The sequence below is a fragment of the Haliotis rubra genome, unplaced genomic scaffold, assembly GCF_003918875.1.
Source record: "Haliotis rubra isolate DU_JTF1 unplaced genomic scaffold, ASM391887v1 Scf373, whole genome shotgun sequence".
Taxonomy (NCBI): domain Eukaryota; kingdom Metazoa; phylum Mollusca; class Gastropoda; order Lepetellida; family Haliotidae; genus Haliotis; species Haliotis rubra.
In genome coordinates this window covers 589,424-614,783 of record NW_025767050.1, presented here as the reverse complement: position 1 = coordinate 614,783, position 25,360 = coordinate 589,424, and the positions used below count along the sequence as shown (strand labels likewise).

The 25,360-nt window shown below is 41.8% G+C and overlaps 1 protein-coding gene across 1 annotated transcript; it reads left to right on the top strand.

The window, feature by feature from the left end:
- Positions 1-273: 273 nt before the first annotated feature.
- Positions 274-24,620, top strand: LOC124286033 (collagen alpha-2(I) chain-like). The gene is made up of 3 exons (XM_046722349.1): positions 274-352; positions 1,123-1,983; positions 23,752-24,620. The coding sequence occupies exons 1-3, from the start codon at positions 274-276 to the stop codon at positions 24,618-24,620; spliced, it is 1,809 nt and encodes a 602-aa protein (XP_046578305.1).
- The last annotated feature ends 740 nt before the right edge of the window (positions 24,621-25,360 follow it).

Below are 25,360 nucleotides of genomic sequence, written 5' to 3'. Positions count from 1 at the left end.
GTGGATTACGGCCTGAGTAAATTAAAGTTCAGTGCGGATAACACTAAATTATTCTGATCAACTTCATGGCAATTAATTTCGAATGCGGCTCATCTGAGTTTAATCAGTGAAGAGACGACAACTGGTTCCCTGTCGACATCTGGGCAGTGTCTGGGGTCATTATTCATAAACTGATATCCAATGAAATCGCATGTCCTCTTCGAGGGTACTATATAAAGGGCTGAGACCCTAGTGCAGCATGAATCAGTCCTTAGATCATCAACAGCCTTCAGTATGAATTATTCAGGAATCTTCCTCATCCTCGTCTTTGTCAACGCGGCTGCTGCAGTGTTCACCCGTTCTCATACCAACTGTGAGTATTATTGTATAACATAATGAGGTGAGGTGAAATGGGGTTAACGTCCTACTTAAGAATACATGCGTGTATGTACGGCTGCTTGTACTAGCCCAGACTTTAGCTGGTTTTACAGTGCTAGCTCACTGAGATACCATGCCGCAGTCCAGACACATTATACTGACTCCGAGCCGACCAGTCCTTTTTGTACCCATTACTGCCGAGCACCAGGCAGGGACCAACAAGTACCACATGTTCACGTCTTGTTGGCATGACGCAGCCGGGGATCGAACTCGCGATCTTCCGCTCTCCGGGCGGACGCTCTAACCACTACACCACGGTGGCGTTGCATAATATGATGAGAGGATGAATGTTCTTTTGCGCTCCCCTTTTGCAGTGATAAAGCGTGAACTTGTACCCCGTACCTTTCCGTTGTAGGCCTAGAGTAACAGTGGAAAATTTGTCTAAAGCACGTTTGTACAGAAACACATATTGCAAGGGTTTTCTACGTAAAAAATCATTTGTGGGTTCACATGTTTCTACTCACGATGTCCTAGTTTTTAACCTGGTTTCTATGTTTTCAACTTGGCTATTCCACGTTTAAAATCAACCCGGGTTCGAATCCCCACATGGGTACAATGCGTGAAGCACCCGACGTGATATTGTTGGAATATTGCTAAACGCGGCGTGAAACTAAACTCACTCACACTAAAGCATTCGCTCGTCCCGCCGACGTACGTTGCTAATTCTATGTGTATACATGTATCGTTGTTTTCTTCTTGTGCCAGATCGACGCGGGACACGCGGGAAGAGTGGTAACACAGGAAGAACTGGTTCTACGGGGTACACTGGGGCAACGGGTGTCCCGGGGCCAACCGGTTACACTGGAGACACGGGCACGCAGAAAGGTTACACTGGTGATACAGGGGCCGTCGGGCAGAAGGGTTTCACAGGTGACACAGGCGATGTTGGCGAACAAGGATACACTGGATTCGTTGGGTCAACAGGATACACAGGAGCCACAGGGTACACTGGCTTCACTGGAATTACTGGTGTGCGTGGCGTTATTGGAATTGAAGGAACGAAGGGCAGCAAAGGGAACACAGGCCTCCAAGGAGACATAGGATCTAGTGGGCTTGGGGGGCGAAGTGGCACACGGGGGATTACTGGCAACACAGGGGTCACAGGAGACACTGGGGAAACTGGAAGCCAAGGGGCGACTGGCTTGACTGGAAATACCGGAAATACGGGTGTTAAGGGTGATGCAGGAGTTGAAGGAACACAAGGCATCACTGGACCTCGAGGAGACCGAGGAAGTCAAGGGTATACAGGAGATACAGGTGCAACTGGTTATACCGGCGCTACAGGAGTCGATGGAACCATTGGCTACCTAGGAGATACCGGTGACACTGGCACCAGAGGTAACACTGGCATTCGGGGAGCTCAAGGAAGTCGGGGAACAAGAGGTATCACAGGCCAGAACGGTTACACGGGCAACACAGGAGACACAGGGAACACCGGGACAACGGGGCCAACTGGTGCTACTGGCCCAAGTGGTCCTGGTCTGAGTCAGTTCTGCAGCTGGGCAGTGCGAACAAGCAACGTCGGTATTAATGTGAAGAATGCCTGCGCCTCGCTTGGATTCGATGGTATGTAGTTCTTGATTTGGTTGGTTTGTTGTTGAACACCGCACTCAGTAATATACTACCCATCAATGTTTAGACTCACTTAAAGCACTCACTATGTGTTATGTATATATATATGGTTACATCGAAGATGAATTTCTCCACTAACTTGGGGGGAACCAATTGCAAACCTTATGCAGATGAATTGTACAAGGATCATGCATCAAAATTCTGAAAAGCATGTGGAAATATCGTGCATGTGACCAGCTGCGTTTCAGTGTAAAGTTTTGTTAAGAAAATCGCCAATTTTCACCGAGTTTCATCATTTATTGAACTCACGATAATAATCTTTTCAACGTTACGAATTTGTTTTACAATGCATCAGTTCATGTGTAAACAGTACCTATAAACAGTATGGAATATTTTGCCAAATCTGGTTTAGAACAGTTGACTGAAATAAGGGGCTACATTTACACTAGTGAGTCTAAACTTTTGATGGGTAGTATATAGCTATAAGGCGGCGATCCGTAAATAAAAGAGTCTGGGCCAGATAATCGAGTGATCAACAACATGACCACGATCTACGCAACTGGGATACGATGACATGTGTCAACCATGTCAGTGAGCCTGACCATCCGATCCCGTTAGTTGCTGAAGACCAATTCTAACCCGCATCTTCACGGGTCTTGTTCTAAGATCGACGTATTACATCTAAAGGCGTACATACACTAAACGCCAAAAAGAAACGTTACCCTCCTTCCTTAAAGACGGACGTACCTATCTTCAGCTAGACGTCTACCTTTTGGTCTGTCTGCGGTGACCCCAGTCTGTCTGAAGCCATAAATAAGTCTTATAACCGTGATACGGTGGCATCCGAGGGCGTTGGCAACAGCATTGTATGTCGACCCCATCTGCATCATCCAATGGCTCTTTCTCTCCCTTCAGCTGTTATTCGTGGCATATTTCTCGTACTTGTGTATCAGATCATGTATTCTAGGCTCTCTTTATGCCCCATTGAATCTTTCCGCATGTGAAATGGATGTAAATACTGCTTGAATATTGCTGCGTTTTGGCGATTGATATTGCTATGTGTAAACAGAAAATGGAAAAGTGTTACTTTGCAAGCAAAAATATTAACAATGATTATTTTAGATATTCCTAAACATTTTTTCACAAAGACACGTTTACTTGTTTTCACTAATGCAAATCAGCAGAAAATGTTTTAAAAAGACTGAAATCATACGAATGATTCTTTCACAATTTTACACACACTGCAACAGTTGTTGCTTGTTTTGATAGTTGAAAAATGATGACTTTAAATGGTTTATCTTTGTCCCAAAGCAGAAGTTTTAGTTCAACCTTTCTTTTGGACATCTAAATCACTATTATTGGTTTATTTCGGCATGGACGAAAATAGTACAATTTAACTCTTCTGGGAAAGATGCATTTCACCTCAATATGAATGCATTTGAGAATTGTTTTTCGTGATTTGCATACAGCTGTGTTGTTAAGCTTTCTTGTAAACTAATACCTTCTAACATATCTTTGATAGTTTTTCAGTAATTCATAAAGGTAGGAGGGTAACGTTTCTTTTGGCGTCTAGTGTAGTTTCATCATAATTGTCAGTAGTATACTTTCTGTTTACATTATTTCAGATGCGTTTAAAGAATGATTTTACCAAAGGTACTTCACCACTGAGGTGAATTGCTAAATATCGAACATTCATTGCGTTAACTTTCATATATTTTTTTATTCACAGGTTCCATTCCATAATCACCGTTCCGAAGACTGAAAAACTTGTAACCTTATTTCTGTGAATAAAATGTAATAAATGCTTCCGTATTTGTCCCATTCATTATGACAAGGAATCATAGATTGTTTGCCATATTTCTATCTGTAAGTTGGTGCCTTTCAGTCGTCCGATTACATTCAAACCAGCCTGTCTGTCATGTTATAACTGCTGACCTATGCGTCAGAAAATACCCACTGTAACTTAACACTGTTCAAATTTCGTGGAATTTCACCAAGACTAACTGTCCTGGGGCTGTTGGCCCAAGGCATAGGTCCGTGGTTTGCCTAGTCTTCTAAGGCATCTCAATTCACAGTACTTAAGTGCGTCACTTGAGGGTAAGAAAAGCCTATGGTTCATAGTTCGAATTCCGGTTCGTCCAGATAACGTTTCTTAGTTTGTCAACAACACGCTCACTCACTCACTCTTTATTTTTATTTTTTTTCTTTATTTCAGTACTGAGGAGGCCACAGGCCTATAGTACATTTCATATACTAGTATACAAATTTCTTATCGACATGGCTCAATAAATGAAAACTGCAACATTTTTAATTACACTTTCATTTGAAGAATTCAATAGAGACGAAAATTTATCAATTGATTGATGAACAAAATAAAGTTCTTTAATATATTTTTTACGTATACTATGATATGCTGGGCATAGTAGAAGAAAATTATATTCGTCTTTTATAAGATTATTATTACAACATCTACATATTCTATCCTCTCTTTTGATATTCATAAACCTACCTCTTTCAATTAATAAATCATGAGATGAACAACGGAAACAAGCTAAAGCTATTCTATATTTCTTAACATTAACACATGATAAATAACGTTCAGTATAAATGTGTGTTTTAAAGATTGAATAATAATTCCATTTTGTAGCTAATGAAATTGTTTCCAACCATTTCTACTGGTACATATCTTTTAATCTTTGAGTGAATGCATTTAGAAACAATGACGAACATTCAACGTTTTGTTCATACCATAAATGATTAAATCCTGTAGAAAATAGTAGGTGTTTAACATGTGTTGGCCAATTATTTTTACCTTCTTTGTCATATAGTAACATCATATTATAGCATTATTTTGGTAAACGGTAGGATGGCATACTTAATAACATTATCCAATATTTAATAGCCGTGATTTGTGAAGATATGATGAGCGGGTATCTGCCACATTCCCCATATACCGTAACATTTGATGTGCTCATCTTTACCCCGAGAAATTTCTTACAAGCAAATAAATGTACCTTTTCTATGGAATCAAAGTATTTAAATCCCCATATTTCCGCAACATACAGTAGAATTGGTTTGATTTCAACATCTAAAGTACTAGAATTTGTACTTGACTGAGAAAGTGTGATCCCAAATATAACATATGTTATATTATAATTTCGTTATAAACCATTAATTTTCCAACACAGTATGTTTATCTCTAAATGGACTAAGTTAACTTCCTTAACACTAATGTGATATCATGTGATATGATGTGAATATCATTGTGATCGGAAAATGACAAATAACAGAATAAATAAATAACAGACAAATAACAGAAATAAATTCTTTTTGTCCTTCAACTACTTCAACTAGAAGAGTCCACTTTTAGATCATAGGGGTGCCACTAGTTTACCATGAAATGTTGTTTTAAAACTGTAGGCGAATTGGGATGTAGGCGAAATGAGAACATGCCGATGGATCAGCCGGTGTCAACTGGGATGCGACTGGCAGCCAACACCTTGCCTTGCACGCACAATGCACGTGCTACCCGTGTCCTGCACGTGCGCTGCCCGCAGTACCCGTCTTGTGTAGGGCTCTCACGAGTACTCGGGTACTCGGGGCCGAGTCGGGTAAAGCAGGACTCGAGTCCAATTGAATGGACTCGCAGGGAGATACCTCTAAACATCTCATGCAATCAAGATGGATGATCGTGAGAAAAAATCCAATGTCTGGACGCATTTTTATCTTGATTTAGTGGCCAAAATACGAAATGCCGTCTTTGTGGCGTTTCCCTTAGTTACGCAAGCATTTGTCCTGTAAGCACCCACAATAAGCACTGTAGACAGAAAACAAGCTCAACAAGCAACGCTGGGGCAGTTTGGTAAGTTTGATAGAAAAAGTCGCAAGCCTGTTGACATGAAATGGTATGAAGGTATTACGCAAAAAGCAATGCTTATGCGCGTTAAGGATATGCGACCATTAAGTCTTGTTAAAGGGGAGGGTTTCAGGGCTTTCTGTGAACCATTGAACCCAACTTACCAGGTCCCATGTACTGCGACAATTCACAACTACCTCATAAAGTCGCATGAAGTTTGCAAGGAGAACAAAATATCCGTACCCAAAACAGTACCTGCCGTTGCCCTAACTACGGACGCGTGGACAAGCGTAGCCACTCACGGCTGTATCACTGTCCCTGCCCACTATACCTATGTTTGAACAACTTGTTTTCTACATAGATATTCAGTCGTTCTTATCCAGCGTATTTCAGTGTTACATATTCAACAATCAACACATACATACGCATTCAAAATAACATTCACACTTGGAGACCTATATCCTTAATAATGTAAATTTTAATCACAATGAATACCATTGACGTGACCTCCGTGCAGCAGAGTTTCGGAAGAAGACATACAGCGTAGTGTTACTCAATAAATGGTTAGTCTTCAGTTTGAAACCAAACCGTTTTCACTATAAGAAGTCTCAAATTAACATCAATCCTGTTCCATAGTCGATCCATCTTTACAAGATACTAGTATCTAATGCAGCACCAATCAATGAATGCTTTATCTATGTATCTTCCAGCTTTGGAACGTGTTTTGCCGCATTTTAACCGTGATTAAGGTTATTTGATTATGTGACTTATCGTCCAGGTGAATGTTTAAAAGTTGCTTATATGTCATAACTGCAACGACATATTAATATTAGATAATCTTGAAAGCGCAGTCAAACTTAAAACCAAAAGAAAAGAGAAGTAGATTGATTGGTTTCTTTTCCCGGACATATCCAATCATATTACAGCATTTACAGGCGTAATAAGGTATCACCGGCCCAGCTCATGAATATTAATCACATAACTGATCGCGTACAACTGGGTCACAGTGACACTTACGTTGCCTTCACATTCTGTTTGCAAATAAAAAGGTAATAGATACTTCCACTGACATTGAATATCAATAGACCGATCCAGTCCCGGCCGATAAGCCCCGCCCACTTCGTTTTTGACGTTAGGGGGGACAACCACTGGCAAATCACAATGGCGTCACTGCCGGCGAAACGTTACGTGATTGCGAACGTTGTTGATGAATTCTGCTTGTGATACTTTGGTATCCGCCGTTTGTGAATGTTATTTAAAGAGGCAAGTTATACGTATGTGATTTTTGATATATTTTAGCTGGCAGATTACAACTGGCGAGTGAAAATGAGTTACATGCCCGATGAAAAAGCGTCTCGACTAGCTGCTGAGACTGTAGGAAGCGTAATTTCTTCGAATCAATTAATTTATCTGGCAATTCACCTCCGTCACAGATATAAGCAGGGGAAGGATAACTGAATTTTGTTGTTTGGGTTTATAATTTTTAAACTCGTGAACACAACCACATGTTCATGTTGCAGATCTTTCGGTATCTATAAATGGATTATCAACACTGCGCGTGGCGCTGTTCAAATTTAGTTCAATAAGTTTAGTTTCTATCTTTTAATGAATTAAGAGAATGGTAAATAGAGCAGAAAATATTTCCCGTCTACTACTTCATGCACCTTATTTGTCTGTACAATAATGTAAACAAATCAATCACAGCATAACCTATTTGATCTAATTTGGAAATCTGGAAAAGGTAATTGGGGCTTGTAAACAATATGTTTCCATGGAGGTATCTGGACATACCCAGAAGCAAATATTCAGCAGCTGATCTGCAGCAACTCTCAGTAAAGTTTCTCTCTTCAAAATCTGTACACCATTATAAAATGACACTGAATATAAGCAAATCATTTTTAATCATCATTTCCATTTAATTTTTCTATATGTACTTTGTTGTGGAATCCTAATTTACATACAAACTTCCATAATACTGGACTTCATGAACTGCCAGCGTTTATGTACAGGTATGCCACAGCACCAGAACACAAATTGTTTCTTTTTAAACATCAGTTCCCGGTGAATAACACGTACTTTTACTTTGTCCATGTGTTCCTCAAATCGTTGTCCACGTATGAATAGGTCTACAACCATGCCAAGTTTAGGTTCCCTTCCCTAAGATGGGTGTATCAAGTGAACTAACTGTCAATTCTAGTATTTTATCATGAAATAGTACTTCACAGCAGTGCCATGTGTAGAAACCTCAACAGCAACATAGGACCCTTAGTGGCGCAAAGGCCCAAGTGCCACATGGCTACAAATAGCCAGGCTTGATGCGTAAAAGAGTGAGCGCAGCAAGGAGCCAAGTGGCACATGGGACCTTGCTGCCCCAAGCACATAGCACTTGGTACCTTGCTGCCCTAAACATTTCTAAGTTATGCACTTGGTACCTTTTAACATAATTAAATATCTCTGTAATTAATTAAGAAACGGCCTTGATTTTTTTACAGAATATCAATGACATCACAGTGATCAATAATCTATAAAAAAGTGAAAATGTCCCAAAAGTGCACTTGGTACCTTGCTGCCCTAAACCCACGATATGTTATATTATAATTTCGTTATAAACCATTAATTTTCCAACACAGTATGTTTATCTCCTAAATGGACTAAGTTAACTTCCTTAACACTAATGTGATATCATGTGATATGATGTGAATATCATTGTGATCGGAAAATGACAAATAACAGAATAAATAAATAACAGACAAATAACAGAAATAAATTCTTTTTGTCCTTCAACTACTTCAACTAGAAGAGTCCACTTTTAGATCATAGGGGTGCCACTAGTTTACCATGAAATGTTGTTTTAAAACTGTAGGCGAATTGGGATGTAGGCGAAATGAGAACATGCCGATGGATCAGCCGGTGTCAACTGGGATGCGACTGGCAGCCAACACCTTGCCTTGCACGCACAATGCACGTGCTACCCGTGTCCTGCACGTGCGCTGCCCGCAGTACCCGTCTTGTGTAGGGCTCTCACGAGTACTCGGGTACTCGGGGCCGAGTCGGGTAAAAAGCAGGACTCGAGTCCAATTGAATGGACTCGCAGGGAGATACCTCTAAACATCTCATGCAATCAAGATGGATGATCGTGAGAAAAAATCCAATGTCTGGACGCATTTTTATCTTGATTTAGTGGCCAAAATACGAAATGCCGTCTTTGTGGCGTTTCCCTTAGTTACGCAAGCATTTGTCCTGTAAGCACCCACAATAAGCACTGTAGACAGAAAACCAGCTCAACAAGCAACGCTGGGGCAGTTTGGTAAGTTTGATAGAAAAAGTCGCAAGCCTGTTGACATGAAATGGTATGAAGGTATTACGCAAAAAAGCAATGCTTATGCGCGTTAAGGATATGCGACCATTAAGTCTTGTTAAAGGGGAGGGTTTCAGGGCTTTCTGTGAACCATTGAACCCAACTTACCAGGTCCCATGTACTGCGACAATTCACAACTACCTCATAAAGTCGCATGAAGTTTGCAAGGAGAACAAAATATCAGTACCCAAAACAGTACCTGCCGTTGCCCTAACTACGGACGCGTGGACAAGCGTAGCCACTCACGGCTGTATCACTGTCCCTGCCCACTATACCTATGTTTGAACAACTTGTTTTCTACATAGATATTCAGTCGTTCTTATCCAGCGTATTTCAGTGTTACATATTCAACAATCAACACATACATACGCATTCAAAATAACATTCACACTTGGAGACCTATATCCTTAATAATGTAAATTTTAATCACAATGAATACCATTGACGTGATCTCCGTGCAGCAGAGTTTCGGAAGAAGACATACAGCGTAGTGTTACTCAATAAATGGTTAGTCTTCAGTTTGAAACCAAACCGTTTTCACTATAAGAAGTCTCAAATTAACATCAATCCTGTTTTACATATTCTTTAAGTTCCATAGTCGATCCATCTTTACAAGATACTAGTATCTAATGCAGCACCAATCAATGAATGCTTTATCTATGTATCTTCCAGCTTTGGAACGTGTTTTGCCGCATTTTAACCGTGATTAAGGTTATTTGATTATGTGACTTATCGTCCAGGTGAATGTTTAAAAGTTGCTAATATGTCATGACTGCAACGACATATTAATATTAGATAATCTTGAAAGCGCAGTCAAACTTAAAACCAAAAGAAAAGAGAAGTAGATTGATTGGTTTCTTTTCCCGGACATATCCAATCATATTACAGCATTTACAGGCGTAATAAGGTATCACCGGCCCAGCTCATGAATATTAATCACATAACTGATCGCGTACAACTGGGTCACAGTGACACTTACGTTGCCTTCACATTCTGTTTGCAAATAAAAAGGTAATAGATATCAATTGCTTTATTCAGGAACGTTTGGATTCACATATACATGTTGCATTATTCGTAGTTTGGAAGTTGGAACAGCTAGTGTATGCTTGAATGTTGGTTTCAGATAAGCATCCAAATTGTCGGGTACTCGGGTCCGAGTCGGGTCTGACACCTCGAGTACTCGAGTCCCAAATTTTGGACTCGTGAGAGCCCTAGTCTTGTGAGGAACACACGTTTTATACTGACAAACAAGCTCTTTCTTCACAGCGATCCATCATAGCCTAGTGGATAAAACCCCCAAGTTAGAGAGCGAAGGGTTGCAGGTTCGAAACCAGTTATCGTCACTATGTATTGGAAGTTTTCAATAATGTGATACTTTACGACCAGTGATAGCAAGACAAAGTTGTATCAATCATGAATAATATCCTAGGTTTAGAAATGATCAGTGCAAAGTCACAGCAGAGGTCTGGGAACCCACTTTACTATTCACATCTCGGGGATTTACAATACACATCTCGGGGATTTACAATACACATCTCTGAGTATATAGTCTAACCATATGATACGATTTTGAAAAGACTGTCAGAGAAGACCCGTTATACGTTAGGGTGGTTGATAATGGTGGTAACCCACCTTTCAAAGGAGTGATCGACAAGATAAACCGTGAATGTGGCGATACAGGAGGAACTTCCATCCCCGTAGGTACCCGTACTAAAGAGCATACAGCCTCAACAGCCAAGGCAAACAGCAAATCATCCTACTCAAATCATCCTACTCAAATCATCCTACTCAAATCACCAAGTTCATCAGACATCAAGCCATTGGAATCCACCGCCCTTTGATCACCAGAGATGAAGGGTATTACATACCATCAGCATAAGAGTAAATCCAGTGATAGACCTTATCAATCAGCTTTTAATCCTTCTCGTATATTGGTTTCGTCACTTGTGCTATTTGTTGTTCTTACTCTCCACCTGTCTTCATCCAGTAGTATACACAATGATGGTACGGGACCAGGTCCCCCCAAGGGCTCAATTTTTTTGAAAAACACCGGTGGGCTCAACCATCGGTGTTTCTTGCTCGAATTTGGCTAACTTTTTAGCAAAGTGATATTATTAGCAATATTAGATTAAACAAAAGACTTGTTTTGGGCATAAAATGATAACAAACAACCGCCAAGCCAAACTATCATATAATATTTATTCTATCATGTTGCAAGTTAGTTCTGAAAATAATGTATTTCCGTGGATTGAATTTGTAAGAAAGACACTAAATGACTTTGGTTTAACTGAAATATTTTACAGTCCATTGCTTTGTATAACTACGTTTCTCTCTTTTAAGATCGAACAGATCCTCAAAGACCAATTTCTACAGAAATGACATACCTCCATGATACAGAGCTCCAAGTGTTCTTTTAAAAAACAATATAGAATTTGAGAGATGTCTCTTTCTGCCCAAACATATCTGTTTCACGATTTTAAGATTCAGAACAGGTCATCACCACCTACCTGTAGAAGTTGCTTTCTTGGCAAATGTTCCTAAAGAATATCGCCTGTGTAATTTATGTAGCTCTCATGCAGTAGGAGATGAACTCCATCATCTGTTCAAATGCGATGTTTCTATTACTGTATAGACACACATATTTACCTTCTTACCTGACTTAATTAACGTATGGGGCGGTTGGGGCGGTGGGGTAGCCTAGTGGTTAAAGCGTTGGCTCATCACGCCAAAGACCTGGGTTCGAATTCCCACATGGGTACATGTGTGAAGCCCATTACTGGTGTTCCCCCGCCGTGATGTAGCTGGAATATTGCTAAAAGCGGCGTAAAACCAAACTCAGTCAGTCAGTCAGTCAATTAACGTATGGAAAGTCAACAAACTGTTCTCGTCTAAACAAAGCGTTCTCTTAAAAATCATGCAATGCATATTAATGTAATATACAAAAAGATACTTTAACTTCTAGTGTTTGTTTATTATTATTTTTTTATTTTTTTATTATTATTATCTTATTATTTATTTTTTTTGCCATCTTGACATGTTAACTTATATGAATATTCTTATTTTGTATTTTCATGTGCCACTGTTGGTGGTGTTTCGAGAAATAAATGGAATTGAATTATCCCATTCTTCCTACAGAGCAGCACCAAGTTCGTTGAGAGTGGTTGGAGGTTGTGGAAGCGCCGTACAAGGATATCCTAAACATGGTGGATGGGTGACAAGTCTGGACTGTGTGCCGGCCATGCTAAGGTGGTTATGTTCTCCTGTTTGAGATACTCAGTAAATATACGAGTCCTGTGTGCTCTTGCGTAGTCATCCTAAGACACAAAATAGCGCCCATGTCGGCGCGCAAAAACACGTGTGTCTCCGGGACACTGTCATGGTGGTACAACCCAGTGACACGTCCGTGAATAACATGTATAGGTGTCCTGTCAGTCATAGTGATCCTTCTAAGGCTGAACATTACGACGCATCGAACTATCGGTTGATTGCAATTGTTGAGTCTCCGATAGCAATAAATCGATGGTAGAAACAAAAAACTGCATCGACAGAATGTGTGACTATGGATAGTTTAGTAATTGACTTCATAGATGCGCAGCGCAAAATACAGGAAGTACCAGATTCGTTCGGCATGCGAGTTTGTGAATAAAATAAGTTAATGTTTTAACTGTTTATTTGATCTGGGTTTCAAGTTCCTTGTCAGTTATTAAAAGAGATCGAAAATACTTGTTTTTATTTCATGTAAACTATACATACATTTGGGAAATGACTTCAAATGGGACAATTCAAAGAGAGAAAAAAACCACAATAGTATTGCAATAGTTGGTGGCAATAAACTATCGTTGTCGCAATAGTGTGTTGCAATAGACTATCGCTACCGCAATAGTTGAAAACGCACATTCTGTCCACGCCACACTTGTGTATTTAAAGACCTTAAATCTTGATTCATCCGAAAAATAAAATGTGGTCAGCGTCGATTGGTCCAGCTCTGCAGCTCTTGACACCAACGACGTCTTGCAATTATGTGATTGGCCGTTTTTTGGTATAATACGCAGGTTCCGTCAGTGAAGCCATTACGATCTTGCAGCCCGCTCACACCTGTAGCTCTGTGAAGGTCCAATTCTCCAATGTAAGAGGCACTTTGACCAGATGGACATAACAGGCGTTCTGATGAAACGGTCTTGTGCGCCAGCTGTCGCCCGGAGTCAGCCAGATCGGCGTCTGTTATCAACGTGATCTAACTTTCGATACGCAAGTTCCGTCAGTGAAGCCATTACGATCTTGCTAATTACTCACTGTGTAACGTTGAGATCCGTGTCATTATTTGCTCTGTGTTGTTCCAACCTCCTAAATGCCAGTTGCTGGTTGTCGTTCCTGGCATGCACAACACCTCATAAAACGTGTAATTGGGTTTAGAACAATATCAGACCAACTTTCAGTCTGATACTACCTTTATGAATTACTTAAAAACTATCAAAGATATGTTAGAAGGCATTTGTTTGCTAGAAAGCTTAACAACACAGCTTTATGCAAATCACGAAAAACAATTCTCAAATGCATATTGAGGTGAAATGCATCTTTTTCAGAGGAGTTAAATTGTCCTACTTTCGCCCATGCCGAAATTTACGAATAACAGTGATTTAGATGTCCAAAAGAAAGGTTGAAATAAAATTCTGCTTTGAGACAAAGATAAACCATATAAAGTCACAATTTTTCAACTATTAAAACAAGAAACAACTGTTGTAGAGTGTGTAAAATTGTAAAAAAATCATGCCCATGATTTCAGTCTTTTAAAATATTTTCTGCTGATTTGCATTAGTGAAAACAAGTAAACCGTGTCTTTGATATTGTGAAAAAATGTTTAGGAACATGTAAAATATCTTTGTTAACATTTTTGCTTGCAAAGTAACACCTTTCTGTTTATACATAGCAATATCAATCTCCAAAACGCAGCAATATTCATGCGGGGTTTGCATCCATTTCACATGTAGAATGATTATATAGGGTATAAAGAGAGACTAGAATACATGATATGATAAACAAGTACGAGAAATATGCCTCGATTAACAGCTGAAGAGAGAGAGAGAAAGAGCCATTGGGATGGGGTCGACATACAATGCTGTTGCCAACGCCCCCGGATGCCACCGTATCACGGTTAAAAGACGTATTCAGGGCTTCAGACAGACTGGGGGTCACCGTAGACAGACCAAGTTGTTGTAGACAGACCAAGTTGTTGTTTTTGTTTTGTTTTGTTTTACTTCATTACTTTTGTTAATGACAACCATTATTTGCATGAGTATATATATATAAAGAAAGTGATGAGAATACCGAGCGTACAGTAGTACATATATATAAGAAGAAGTTTCTGAAATAATCACACGACACGGATCTTCTCCTGAAATAATCACACGGAGAAGATCCGTGTCGTGTGATTATTTCAGAAACTTCTTCTTATATATATATGTACTACTTTCCTCTCGGTATTCTTATCACTTTCTTTATATATATACTTAATGCCAATAATGGTTGATCATAGAACCCCAACAACATATGCTTGTCGTACGTGGCCACATAGTTGGATGGTCTGGGTGGTTTGAGAGTGTCCGACCCGGTAGCGTGCTCATAATATCAGTCACTGGTTTTGTCTGGTACAGGGTATCAAGAAGAAGTACAGATGGAATATTGCAACAAGCACGCAACAGTGTAGGTAGTGGTAGACCTCTCGGTGGTAGACGAGGTGACCAAGGCAAGATTCAGAAACAAGATATGCTTATTATCAACTTGTTTATTTTCCACGGATCGGTACAGAAGAAATAAGATATTTTGGCCAGAATTAGGTTCCTGAAACACAAGAAGCAGATAATCATTCACACCAGAAGATCCATTGGTCAATGGACAGTTGTTTGGTATTTGTGCTCTGTATATTTGTAAATGAACGAATTTTAAAGGGACACTTTGCCGAAACCCATAGTCGACCTCTCTATTCCATGCCTCCTTGAATGTATACCCTCAGTTCCACTATGTAGGGTATTATCTATTTTTTAATCTGTGTCACAAACATACTTGTGGATAAATATAAAAGCGCTAATCCAAGAACATAGATATCTACTGGTTACTATCTGATGTATTTTAATGAATTAGTTTACCTTTAACCGTAGTAATCACACAACGAGAAAGCCCATGGAGATGCAAAAACGCTGGTTTTATATATCTCGGTGCAGAAAAGTTGAAACGAGGGTGAGGTGTCCCCAGTAGCACCCCGAGCACCGTCACTGCCAGTCATTCCTGTGTCCCCCTGATCTCCCTGGGTGCCTGGAAAACCCTTTGTGCCTTCGTCGCCGGTGTTCCCTGTCTCGCCCGTTGTACCAGTGAACCCGGTATAACCGGTGTACCCTGTATAGCCGGTGTAGCCCTGCTCGCCTGTCGGGCCTGTGTCGCCCGTGTCACCAATCACACCTTGCGCACCCTCAGTACCTTTGTCTCCCTTTGTACCCTGGTCACCCTTTGGGCCAGCCGTTCCTGTTGCGCCCGTTATTCCAGTTGTGCCTGTGTCTCCGACAGCCCCTCCCTCCCCTTGTTGACCCGTGTTCCCTGTGCTCCCAGTGTCGCCCGTATAGCCAGTGTACCCGGTGTAGCCAGTGAAGCCAGTGTCTCCGGTATTTCCAGTGTCTCCGGTATTTCCTGTATATCCTTTAACTCCTACATCGCCCGTGAGGCCGGTATTGCCCGTATAACCAGTATATCCTTTATAGCCCGTGTATCCCTGTTCACCTGCAGCTCCTGTGTCTCCTACAACCCCTGTGTCACCAGTTGGTCCTTTCGGGCCTGTGTCTCCTGTATCTCCCTTAGCACCATTTGCTCCGTCAATGCCAGTATGTCCCGCTTCACCTTGCATACCTATGGTACCCGTGACGCCCTTGGTGCCAGACACCGGACCGGTGGCACCTGTTATGCCAACCAGGCCAATATGACCGTCCAGGCCCCTTGTTCCCTTAACACCTCGAGTACCTGAAGATAAGAGAATCAACAGTTAGTCAGTTGAAATATAATTGTTTAGGAATGTAATGGCTACAATAACACCAGTAATAACAGCTGTAGTAATAATCATACAGACCCGTGAGGAGCATCAGACGTAGCTAAGGCAACAAACCTGATCTTGTCTGTTTGGGTAAAGCTAAAGAAATGATTTATATCATCGAATTTTCTGTCGCTTTTGACAGCAGTGTGATTGACAAGCGAAAATGACTTACGAAATGTCACACATTCTACGAAAGGTTCTTGGTGAGTCAGATTAGTGAGAAGTCCCACTGGGTGGCTGATGAATCTAACCAGCCTCACTGTCTTTGTTTCATTCATTATTCAGGTCAGTGCATAATGGTAATAATTGACACGTTAACTGTACTTGGGACTACCATCTGTGTGGATGTAGCGGTTAATGTGCCCTAATGTGGATGTAGCGTTTAATGTCACTGTGTGGATGTAGCGTTTAATGTCACTGTGTGGATGTAGCGTTTAATGTCACTGTGTGGATGTAGCGTTTAATGTCACTGTATGGATATAGCGGTTAATGTCACTGTGTGGATGTAGCGGTTAATGTGCCCTAATGTGGCTGTAGCGTTTAATGTCACTGTGTGGATGTAGCGTTTACTGTCACTGTGTGGATGTAGCGGTTAATGTGCCCTAATGTGGATGTAGCGTTTAATGTCACTGTGTGGATGTAGCGTTTAATGTCACTGTGTGGATGTAGCGTTTAATGTCACTGTGTGGATGTAGCGTTTAATGTCACTGTATGGATATAGCGGTTAATGTCACTGTGTGGATGTAGCGTTTAATGTCACTGTGTGGATGTAGCGTTTAATGTCACTGTGTGGATGTAGCGTTTAATGTCACTGTATGGATATAGCGGTTAATGTCACTGTGTGGATGTAGCGGTTAATGTGCCCTAATGTGGCTGTAGCGTTTAATGTCACTGTGTAGATGTAGCGTTTACTGTCACTGTGTGGATGTAGCGGTTAATGTGCCCTAATGTGGATGTAGCGTTTAATGTCACTGTGTGGATGTAGCGTTTAATGTCACTGTTTGGACGTAGCGTTTAATGTCACTGTATGGATGTAGCGGTTAATGTTAGTCAGTAGAGTGCCAGGAATGACGTTGGGTAGTCAATCTTTGCTGCTTAAACCCCCCTCTCCATTTTCCTCACTATATATTTGGACTATACGCGTTGGAGTATATTTGTTGTACGCATATTTGTAGCTGGAATGTAATGACAATCGACAATCCCGCACGAACAACCAAATAAAATATTAAACCATGTCAAGAATGCACTCCGTAAAGTGCCTGACGAATGTCTTCAACATGTCGCTTCATACTCAGTTATTGTAAAATGGCGTGCAACTGATTGTTTTAACGGCATTTTCAACAATGAATCCACACAGTAAGCCTAACTTCCACACACAACATAATGCCTTTCAGAACAGCAAATACAATGCTCGTGGACCGTCACTATGTCTAGCAATGTTTCATCAAGATTGTTGTAAGTTGGTCGTTCACCTGCTGGTATACTACACTGTAGTTTAACGTCACATCTATGATATTACTCCAATAATCTTATACCTGTATTTGTTGTGTTTGCCTGCGAAGAAGTTTCGGTAGGGGAGGTAACTGACGTGGGAGGCGTGTAGTCCCCAATCTCTGCACCTACCCATTAACTCAGAGCTAACCCTATAACAAACAAATGGTGCAAAAAGTCCTAAATTAAATCGGTTTTTTTTCAACTTATGTGTGCCCCCCTTACTGTCAGTAGTTATTACTCATTATTCAGCATACTTACCACGGGGACTTCTCGATCTGGAGGACGTTCTCGTGAAGGAAGCAGTGGTCAGAGAAAGACTGACCACACATAAGGCAGCTATCAGCGTGTTCATGATCATTGTAGGAAGACACAGGGACTTAGTGACATTAACAAAGGGTTGGATGTCTTATATACCCACAGCACTGTGGGTTGCCAGCAAATGATCCAAGTCACGTGATTCACATGGTGAGTCCTGATTGGATAAAGTCACATCTATAATATTTCCATGGCCATTACAGTATCCAATATGTTATTTTACACGTGAAGTGTTTCATTATCAGCCCGGCTCCATGCAACTCAGATAGGAAACTTGAATTCATTTGTAGATCTATTTGTGAATCTTGACGATTCCTATCTCTCCCGTAACACGTGCTCTCTCTAACAGTGAGGTACAATTAAATGTTGCTTCGACATATACTGAAATTTCATTCATATACACAAGAGCATCATACATGCAGAGTTGTATTCAAAAGCAAACTCATTTCTCTTATTTTGATCTAACCCGGCAATAATATACTCTTCAAAAACAATAAGGGAACCTGAACTTCCAATTTGGATAGGAAGTATAAGCGTTACCAAACTTTTCAAAGACAGACATCTTATGAACGCACCACCATTTCTGTTTAGCACACCCTTAAACAAAATGTTTGGGATGTACGTGTACAACGCCGTAGCCCTATACACGTGCATGGGGTGTCATTCTTAATTTTGACGGTTTTCAAGAGGGTCGATAAATCACTGTAGACCATTAATTTTGACAATCATCTTGAAACACACAGTTGTTAGTGTTTGTTTCTAGCCGTTTTGTTTTTGTTTGAAAATGAAAATCGTACACATGCACATTTTCACGTCATACACCAATCATCTTTCAAGAGCGATTACTGTACAAACAACTATGGTCATAAGGAAGTGCAAGTGGTGATGTACTCTCAAAACAATCAGTATTATCATTTCAGCATTGATCCACTCCGCCATATCTCCCAATTTTTTTAATCGTAAATTTAAAACGACGTTCCCCTACTTTTTTTAAAATATATATTCAGCAGTTTAAAACACGGGCTAGAAGCCACAAGCTGCTACTGCAACTGGACCGCTCGGGATCTTGGAACTGACGTCAGGTTCCTAAACGACCCCCAACGTTCCTCACGATCCCCACGATCCCCACGATCCCCAGATCCTCTCGATCTGTGTGTCCGTGTCTCTGTGTAGACAATGTCTGTTTATCTGTGTGTCCGTGTCTCTGTGTAGACAATGTCTGTTTATCTGTGTGTCCGTGTCTCTGTGTAGACAATGTTTGTTTATCTGTGTGTCCGTGTCTCTGTGTGTTCTATGTCTGTTTATCTGTGTGTCCGTGTCTCTGTGTGTTCTATGTCTGTTTATCTGTGTGTCCGTGTCTCTGTGTGTTCTATGTCTGTTTATCTGTGTGTCCGTGTCTCTGTGTAGACAATGTCTGTTTATCTGTGTGTCCGTGTCTCTGTGTAGACAATGTTTGTTTATCTGTGTGTCCGTGTCTCTGTGTGTTCTATGTCTGTTTATCTGTGTGTCCGTGTCTCTGTGTATTCAATGTTTGTTATCTGTGTGTCCGTGTTCTGTGTGTTCTATCTGTGTGTCCGTGTCTCTGTGTGTTCTATGTCTGTTTATCTGTGTGTCCGTGTCTCTGTGTGTTCTATGTCTGTTTATCTGTGTGTCCGTGTCTCTGTGTATTCAATGTTTGTTTATCTGTGTGTCCGTGTCTCTGTGTGTTCTATGTCTGTTTATCTGTGTGTCCGTGTCTCTGTGTGTTCTATGTCTGTTTATCTGTGTGTCCGTGTCTCTGTGTGTTCTATGTCTGTTTATCTGTGTGTCCGTGTCTCTGTGTGTTCTATGTCTGTTTATCTGTGTGTCCGTGTCTCTGTGTGTTCTATGTCTGTTTATCTGTGTGTCCGTGTCTCTGTGTGTTCTATGTCTGTTTATCTGTGTGTCCGTGTCTCTGTGTATTCAATGTTTGTTTATCTGTGTGTCCGTGTCTCTGTGTGTTCTATGTCTGTTTATCTGTGTGTCCGTGTCTCTGTGTGTTCTATGTCTGTTTATCTGTGTGTCCGTGTCTCTGTGTGTTCTATGTCTGTTTATCTGTGTGTCCGTGTCTCTGTGTGTTCTATGTCTGTTTATCTGTGTGTCCGTGTCTCTGTGTGTTCTATGTCTGTTTATCTGTGTGTCCGTGTCTCTGTGTATTCAATGTTTGTTTATCTGTGTGTCCGTGTCTCTGTGTGTTCTATGTCTGTTTATCTGTGTAGCAATTTGGACAATGAAGGATGGGATATGCTTCAACAGCAAATGAACCCTCCTGGTTAGGAAAATGCCTATGTATTTTGTCAAAATCTCGGGTGGGGGTGGGGTGGGTGTTTGTGGGTGTGTGTGTGTGGGGTGGTGTTTGTTACTGATTTTTAAAAAATTTTTTGTGAAAGTGAGATTGAGATAAAATGAAGAAGTGTACTCATGAAGAAATGTCATCGTATCCCAATTGCGTAGATCGATGCTCATGCTGTTGATCACCGGATTGTCTGGTCCAGACTCGATTATTTACAGACCGCCGCCATATACTATAGTCGCTGGAATGTTGCTGAGTGTGGCGTATAACTAAACTCACTCACTCACTCACTCACCCACTCACTCACTCAGCGTGGTTGTAGCATGTTATTAGATGTTTGGGAGGCGGGAGCACTGTTTCAACTTTGAACACTATTTCAGTTGAAATTTTATTTCAAAAGTAAGAGACTGCAAGAAAGAGAGAATGTGTTTGTATATTGACGTTATATCTCCACGTAGATGATCCATCGAAAAGATATGCATGACTGAACCCGCAACGGATGCTGATTGATAGATAGATGACTGAAGTTATCACCAATTAATTAACTTTTAATCAATACCGCTATCTAAGAAATGTTCCCCACCACAAGATTAATCACCTTGAACGTGCGACATATGCAACTAGACGAGAATCTCGTTGAACCAGATGCGTTTATTTATTCTATTCAACAAACTGATGGTGAGGATCGAGCAACTCCGCTCTGACTTAAGATCCTCTAAAACGATCCCCACGATCCCCACCATCCCTACCATCCCCACGATCCCCACCATCCCCACCATCCCCACCATCCCCACCATCCTCACGATCCCCACCATCCCCACCATCCTCACCATCCCCACCATCCTACGATCCCCACCATCCCCACGATCCTGCGTATGGGTGTGAGCGTGACACACTATTTACAAACGTATGTTGACTGTTCAAACAGTTCAGTCTCAGATGCTGATGTAGCCACATAATATGATTATGTTAATGATGAAATATATACCATCAAAAAAATCAACGACACATCTCCATACATTCCGAAAACAGAAATACATCAAACGTGACGAACAACACCAAGAAACACGAAACAAGGTGCCTACATTGTGCTTTTTGAAGGGAATAACTCAACGACTTCATACACAGGTGGTACACTGACCCCATGTACATATGTACACCGTTCACCAGGCAGGGGCAAGGGAACCCAGTTAAAACATACGTTTGTCTGTTTCCATGTTGTTTTATTTGTGCATACAGGAGGCAGTGGGGTAGCCTAGTGGTTAATCAGTTCGTTGGCACGCCGAAAACGCGAATTAATTCCCCACATAGGTACAATGTGTGAAACTCATTTCTGGTGATATTGCAGGAATATTGCTAAAATCATATCCACTAACTCACTCTAATGGTACTAACGGTCAAACAGGCCGGGACCCGTGAAGATCCTGGTTAGAATCGATCTTCAGTAACCCATGCTTGTCGTAAGAGGCGACTAACGGGATCGGGTGGTCAGGCTCGCTGACTTAGTTGACACATGTCATCTGTTCCCAATTGCGTAGATCGATGTTCATAGTGTTGATCACTGGATTGCCTGGTCCGGATTATTTACAGACCGCCGCCATATAGCTGGAATATTGCTGAGTGCGACGTAAAACTAAACTCACTCACTCACTCTAGGCCGGGGTTGAACATTCGTTCACATACAGTTTGTGGTAAATCCTTAGGTTGTAATAGCATAGCATTACTGCTTCCTTCCCGGAAAGGCAATCTAGATTATCTATTCCACAGGCGTCAGGGGATTAACGTGGGATATATTTTACTCATTCACAGAGGTAGTGAATAACCCTATATGCTTGCACGTACAGCGTGCCAGCGCTTTATCTTGTAACTATAGGCCTGTTTAGAAATGGGTTGCAAGGCATAGTTCACACCTGTTGCATGTGCCATGCATTTCCACCCAACCTTTATAGCTGTGGCCCTTTAAGTTCCTAAACGAATTTGGTAATTATGCTTCCTGTTTCGTGTTATTTTGTGTTTCTCTCATCCGTTGCTGGGGATATGGTGTATGTATTCGTTCTGTAACCGTGTGACTTCATCGTCCTAACTGAACCCTTTAGCCTTTGACAAACACAGGCTGCACCGCATTATCCCTTTGGGGCGGTGAGGTAGCCTAGTGGTTAAAGCGTTCGCTCGTCACACCGAAGACCCGGGTTCGATTCCCCACATTGGTACAATGTGTGAAGCCCATTTCTGGTGTCACCGCCATGATATTGCTGGAATATTGCTACAAGCGGCGTAAAACTAAACTCTCTCACCCACTCATTATATAATTACCCCTTCTGTGCTCTGTTTCATGTGAAGAGATGCGACAATACCCCTTCCCCATCAAGTAACGTATGGATGTTCCCCGTTGCATGAAGTTATTCACCCCTTGTGTGCGTCTTGCTTTTCAGATCCTTGTATCATCAAATATGAGTACTTACAATTTATACACTGTAAGGGAAAACACAGCTATTGAGTGAGTGAGTTGGATTTTACGCCGCCTTTAGCAATACCCCAGCAATGTCACGGCGAGGGGACAACAGAAATGGTCTTCACACATTGTACCCATGTGAGGAATTGAATCCGGCTCCTCGGTGTGACGAGCGAACGCTTTAACCACTGGGCTACCCCACCGCCCCAGAACTCTAAGAAGGTGTCACTGTACTAGCAGCATCATAAAGAGTATACCAATGGTCAGCCGTGTATGGAGAAAACACTGGTAAATACGAACGAATGATATAATTATTTTCTATTCTATTCCACGTCTATTGTCTGCAGTGAACATAATTGACAGACTGGCCCCTGATTCCAAAATGTCCAAGATTGTCTTTCCTGTAGTGTATGAGTGTGTTAGGTGCCCAATGTGTCTCTTGGATGCTGAGCAATTAGCCGACCTTCAGCCACTGCCGGGAGGCTGACACAGCTGTTGAAGAAGAAGGCGGAGTCACAGAAGCAGGTGATATCACTCAGCTGTCCAGTACTTGATTAAACTGGACACCTCTCATCGTATAAAGGGATGCTGATCTGGCTCTGGTCAGTGCAGTTCCTGATCGGGCAGACTAGAAATACAGACATGTGGTCAAGCAGTATCATTCTCCTAACTGTCCTGGCACTGGCCGCCGGTCACTCGAGAGGTAAATCTGATTTTACTTGAAGTGTTATTCTAGAATATATTGACTCTCTTTACTTATATTCGATTTACAGTAGGCTTCAATTGATTTCATTCTACATGAGAATACATTTATTTCCGTTTAGGCTTATCGACTTTGAGAGAAAGAGAAAATTTAACTGTCCGTTGAAAATGTCATGATTTATGGATTGTTGTTTCAAAGGTCCCACAGGGCGGACAGGTCCAACAGGGCAGAAAGGGGCAACCGGTACAATAGGCGTGAAAGGCGTCACAGGGACGCAGGGTGCGACCGGAGTGACGGGTGAGCCAGGTCCAACAGGTGTAAAAGGAGTCCAGGGATACACTGGCTATACGGGCGCGACAGGGGCAACAGGTCAGGATGGCACGCTTGGCCTAGCCGGCTATACTGGAAACACAGGTGACGATGGAACTAGAGGGGTTACCGGAGTTCAAGGACAACAGGGAATGAGAGGCACACAAGGATATACCGGCAATACCGGTTCTACTGGGGCCACTGGATATACTGGATTCCAGGGCTACACGGGCACCAGTGGCAGTTTTGGTGTTAATGGTGCTGATGGAGAGGCCGGTTCCCAGGGAACTGCTGGCAGCGATGGTTACACAGGCTACACAGGAAACACTGGCATTACTGGCATCACAGGTAGCACAGGCGACACTGGATACACCGGGTCAACAGGCGAGCCTGGGTACACAGGGTACACGGGGTACACAGGAGAAACTGGGAACACGGGAGCTATGGGCCAGGACGGAACCAAAGGCCAATCGGGCGTTACTGGACGAGTGGGTGCTCAGGGTGTTACAGGAGCTAAGGGCGTAGATGGCTACACGGGCTTTACCGGCAATACTGGTGTGACGGGCCCCACAGGGCCTACAGGTTCCACTGGTAGCCAAGGGGCCTCTAATAGTGTCATGGGCACAAGAGGTGATACGGGAGCAACTGGCACTCTGGGAGATGAACTGGATCCTTTCTGTACCACCCTCCTCAGCGGAATCGGCGCCGACAACTGGCTGAGGAACTTCTGTATGACTGTCCTGGTGAGTCTTCAATAATCATTCAGTTGACACGCTTTTGAAGCTTGGTCACAAATGTTCAAATTACCCTACTGAACATGTAAAATGATCCATTGTCCAAAGTCCATTTTCGAAATATTTCCAAATCAGTTTGTTATGCATTGTTTAGTGAACACAATATCCGTTCTCACAATAGAGTGGTCACGTCTCAGAGTACTTAATTCGAATCAGTGACAGTAGGGTAGCCTCGTGGTTAAAACGTCTGCTCGTCACACCGAAGCCCCGGGTTCGATTTCCCACATGAGTAAAATGTGTGAAAGCCATTTCTGGTGTCCCCCGCCTTGATATTGCTGGAATATTGTATATAAAAGCGGTGTAAAACTAAACTCTCTCACTCATACTCAATTCGCCTAGCCAATAAGATAGTGACATAACATAACCTACAATCTCGTAACAGCTGGTGCGATAATTTATTTTTATAATATCTAGGAACACTTTCCTCCGTTACTTGACTTTAGATAACTCGTAGACCGCCTCCGTGGTGTAGTGGTAGAGCGTCCGCCCGGAGAGCGGAAGGTCGCGGGTTCTATCCCAAACCGCGTCATACCAAAAGACGTTAAAATATGGTACTTGTTGGTCCCTGCCTGGCGCTCGGCATTAATGGGTACAACAAGGACTGGTTGGCTCGGAGTCAGTATAATGTGTCTGAGTGGGGGTATTCATTCTTCACTGCGGCATGGTATCTCAGTGGGCTAGCACTATAAAACCAGCTAGTCTGG

Excerpts from the sequence above, each read along its gene's own strand:
- LOC124286033 (XM_046722349.1), top strand. The coding sequence starts at position 274 with ATGAATTATTCAGGAATCTTCCTCATCCTCGTCTTTGTCAACGCGGCT. Across the intron at positions 353-1,122 it reads CACCCGTTCTCATACCAACT|ATCGACGCGGGACACGCGGG; the intron begins GTGAGTATTATT and ends TTCTTGTGCCAG. Across the intron at positions 1,984-23,751 it reads CGCCTCGCTTGGATTCGATG|GTCCCACAGGGCGGACAGGT; the intron begins GTATGTAGTTCT and ends GTTGTTTCAAAG.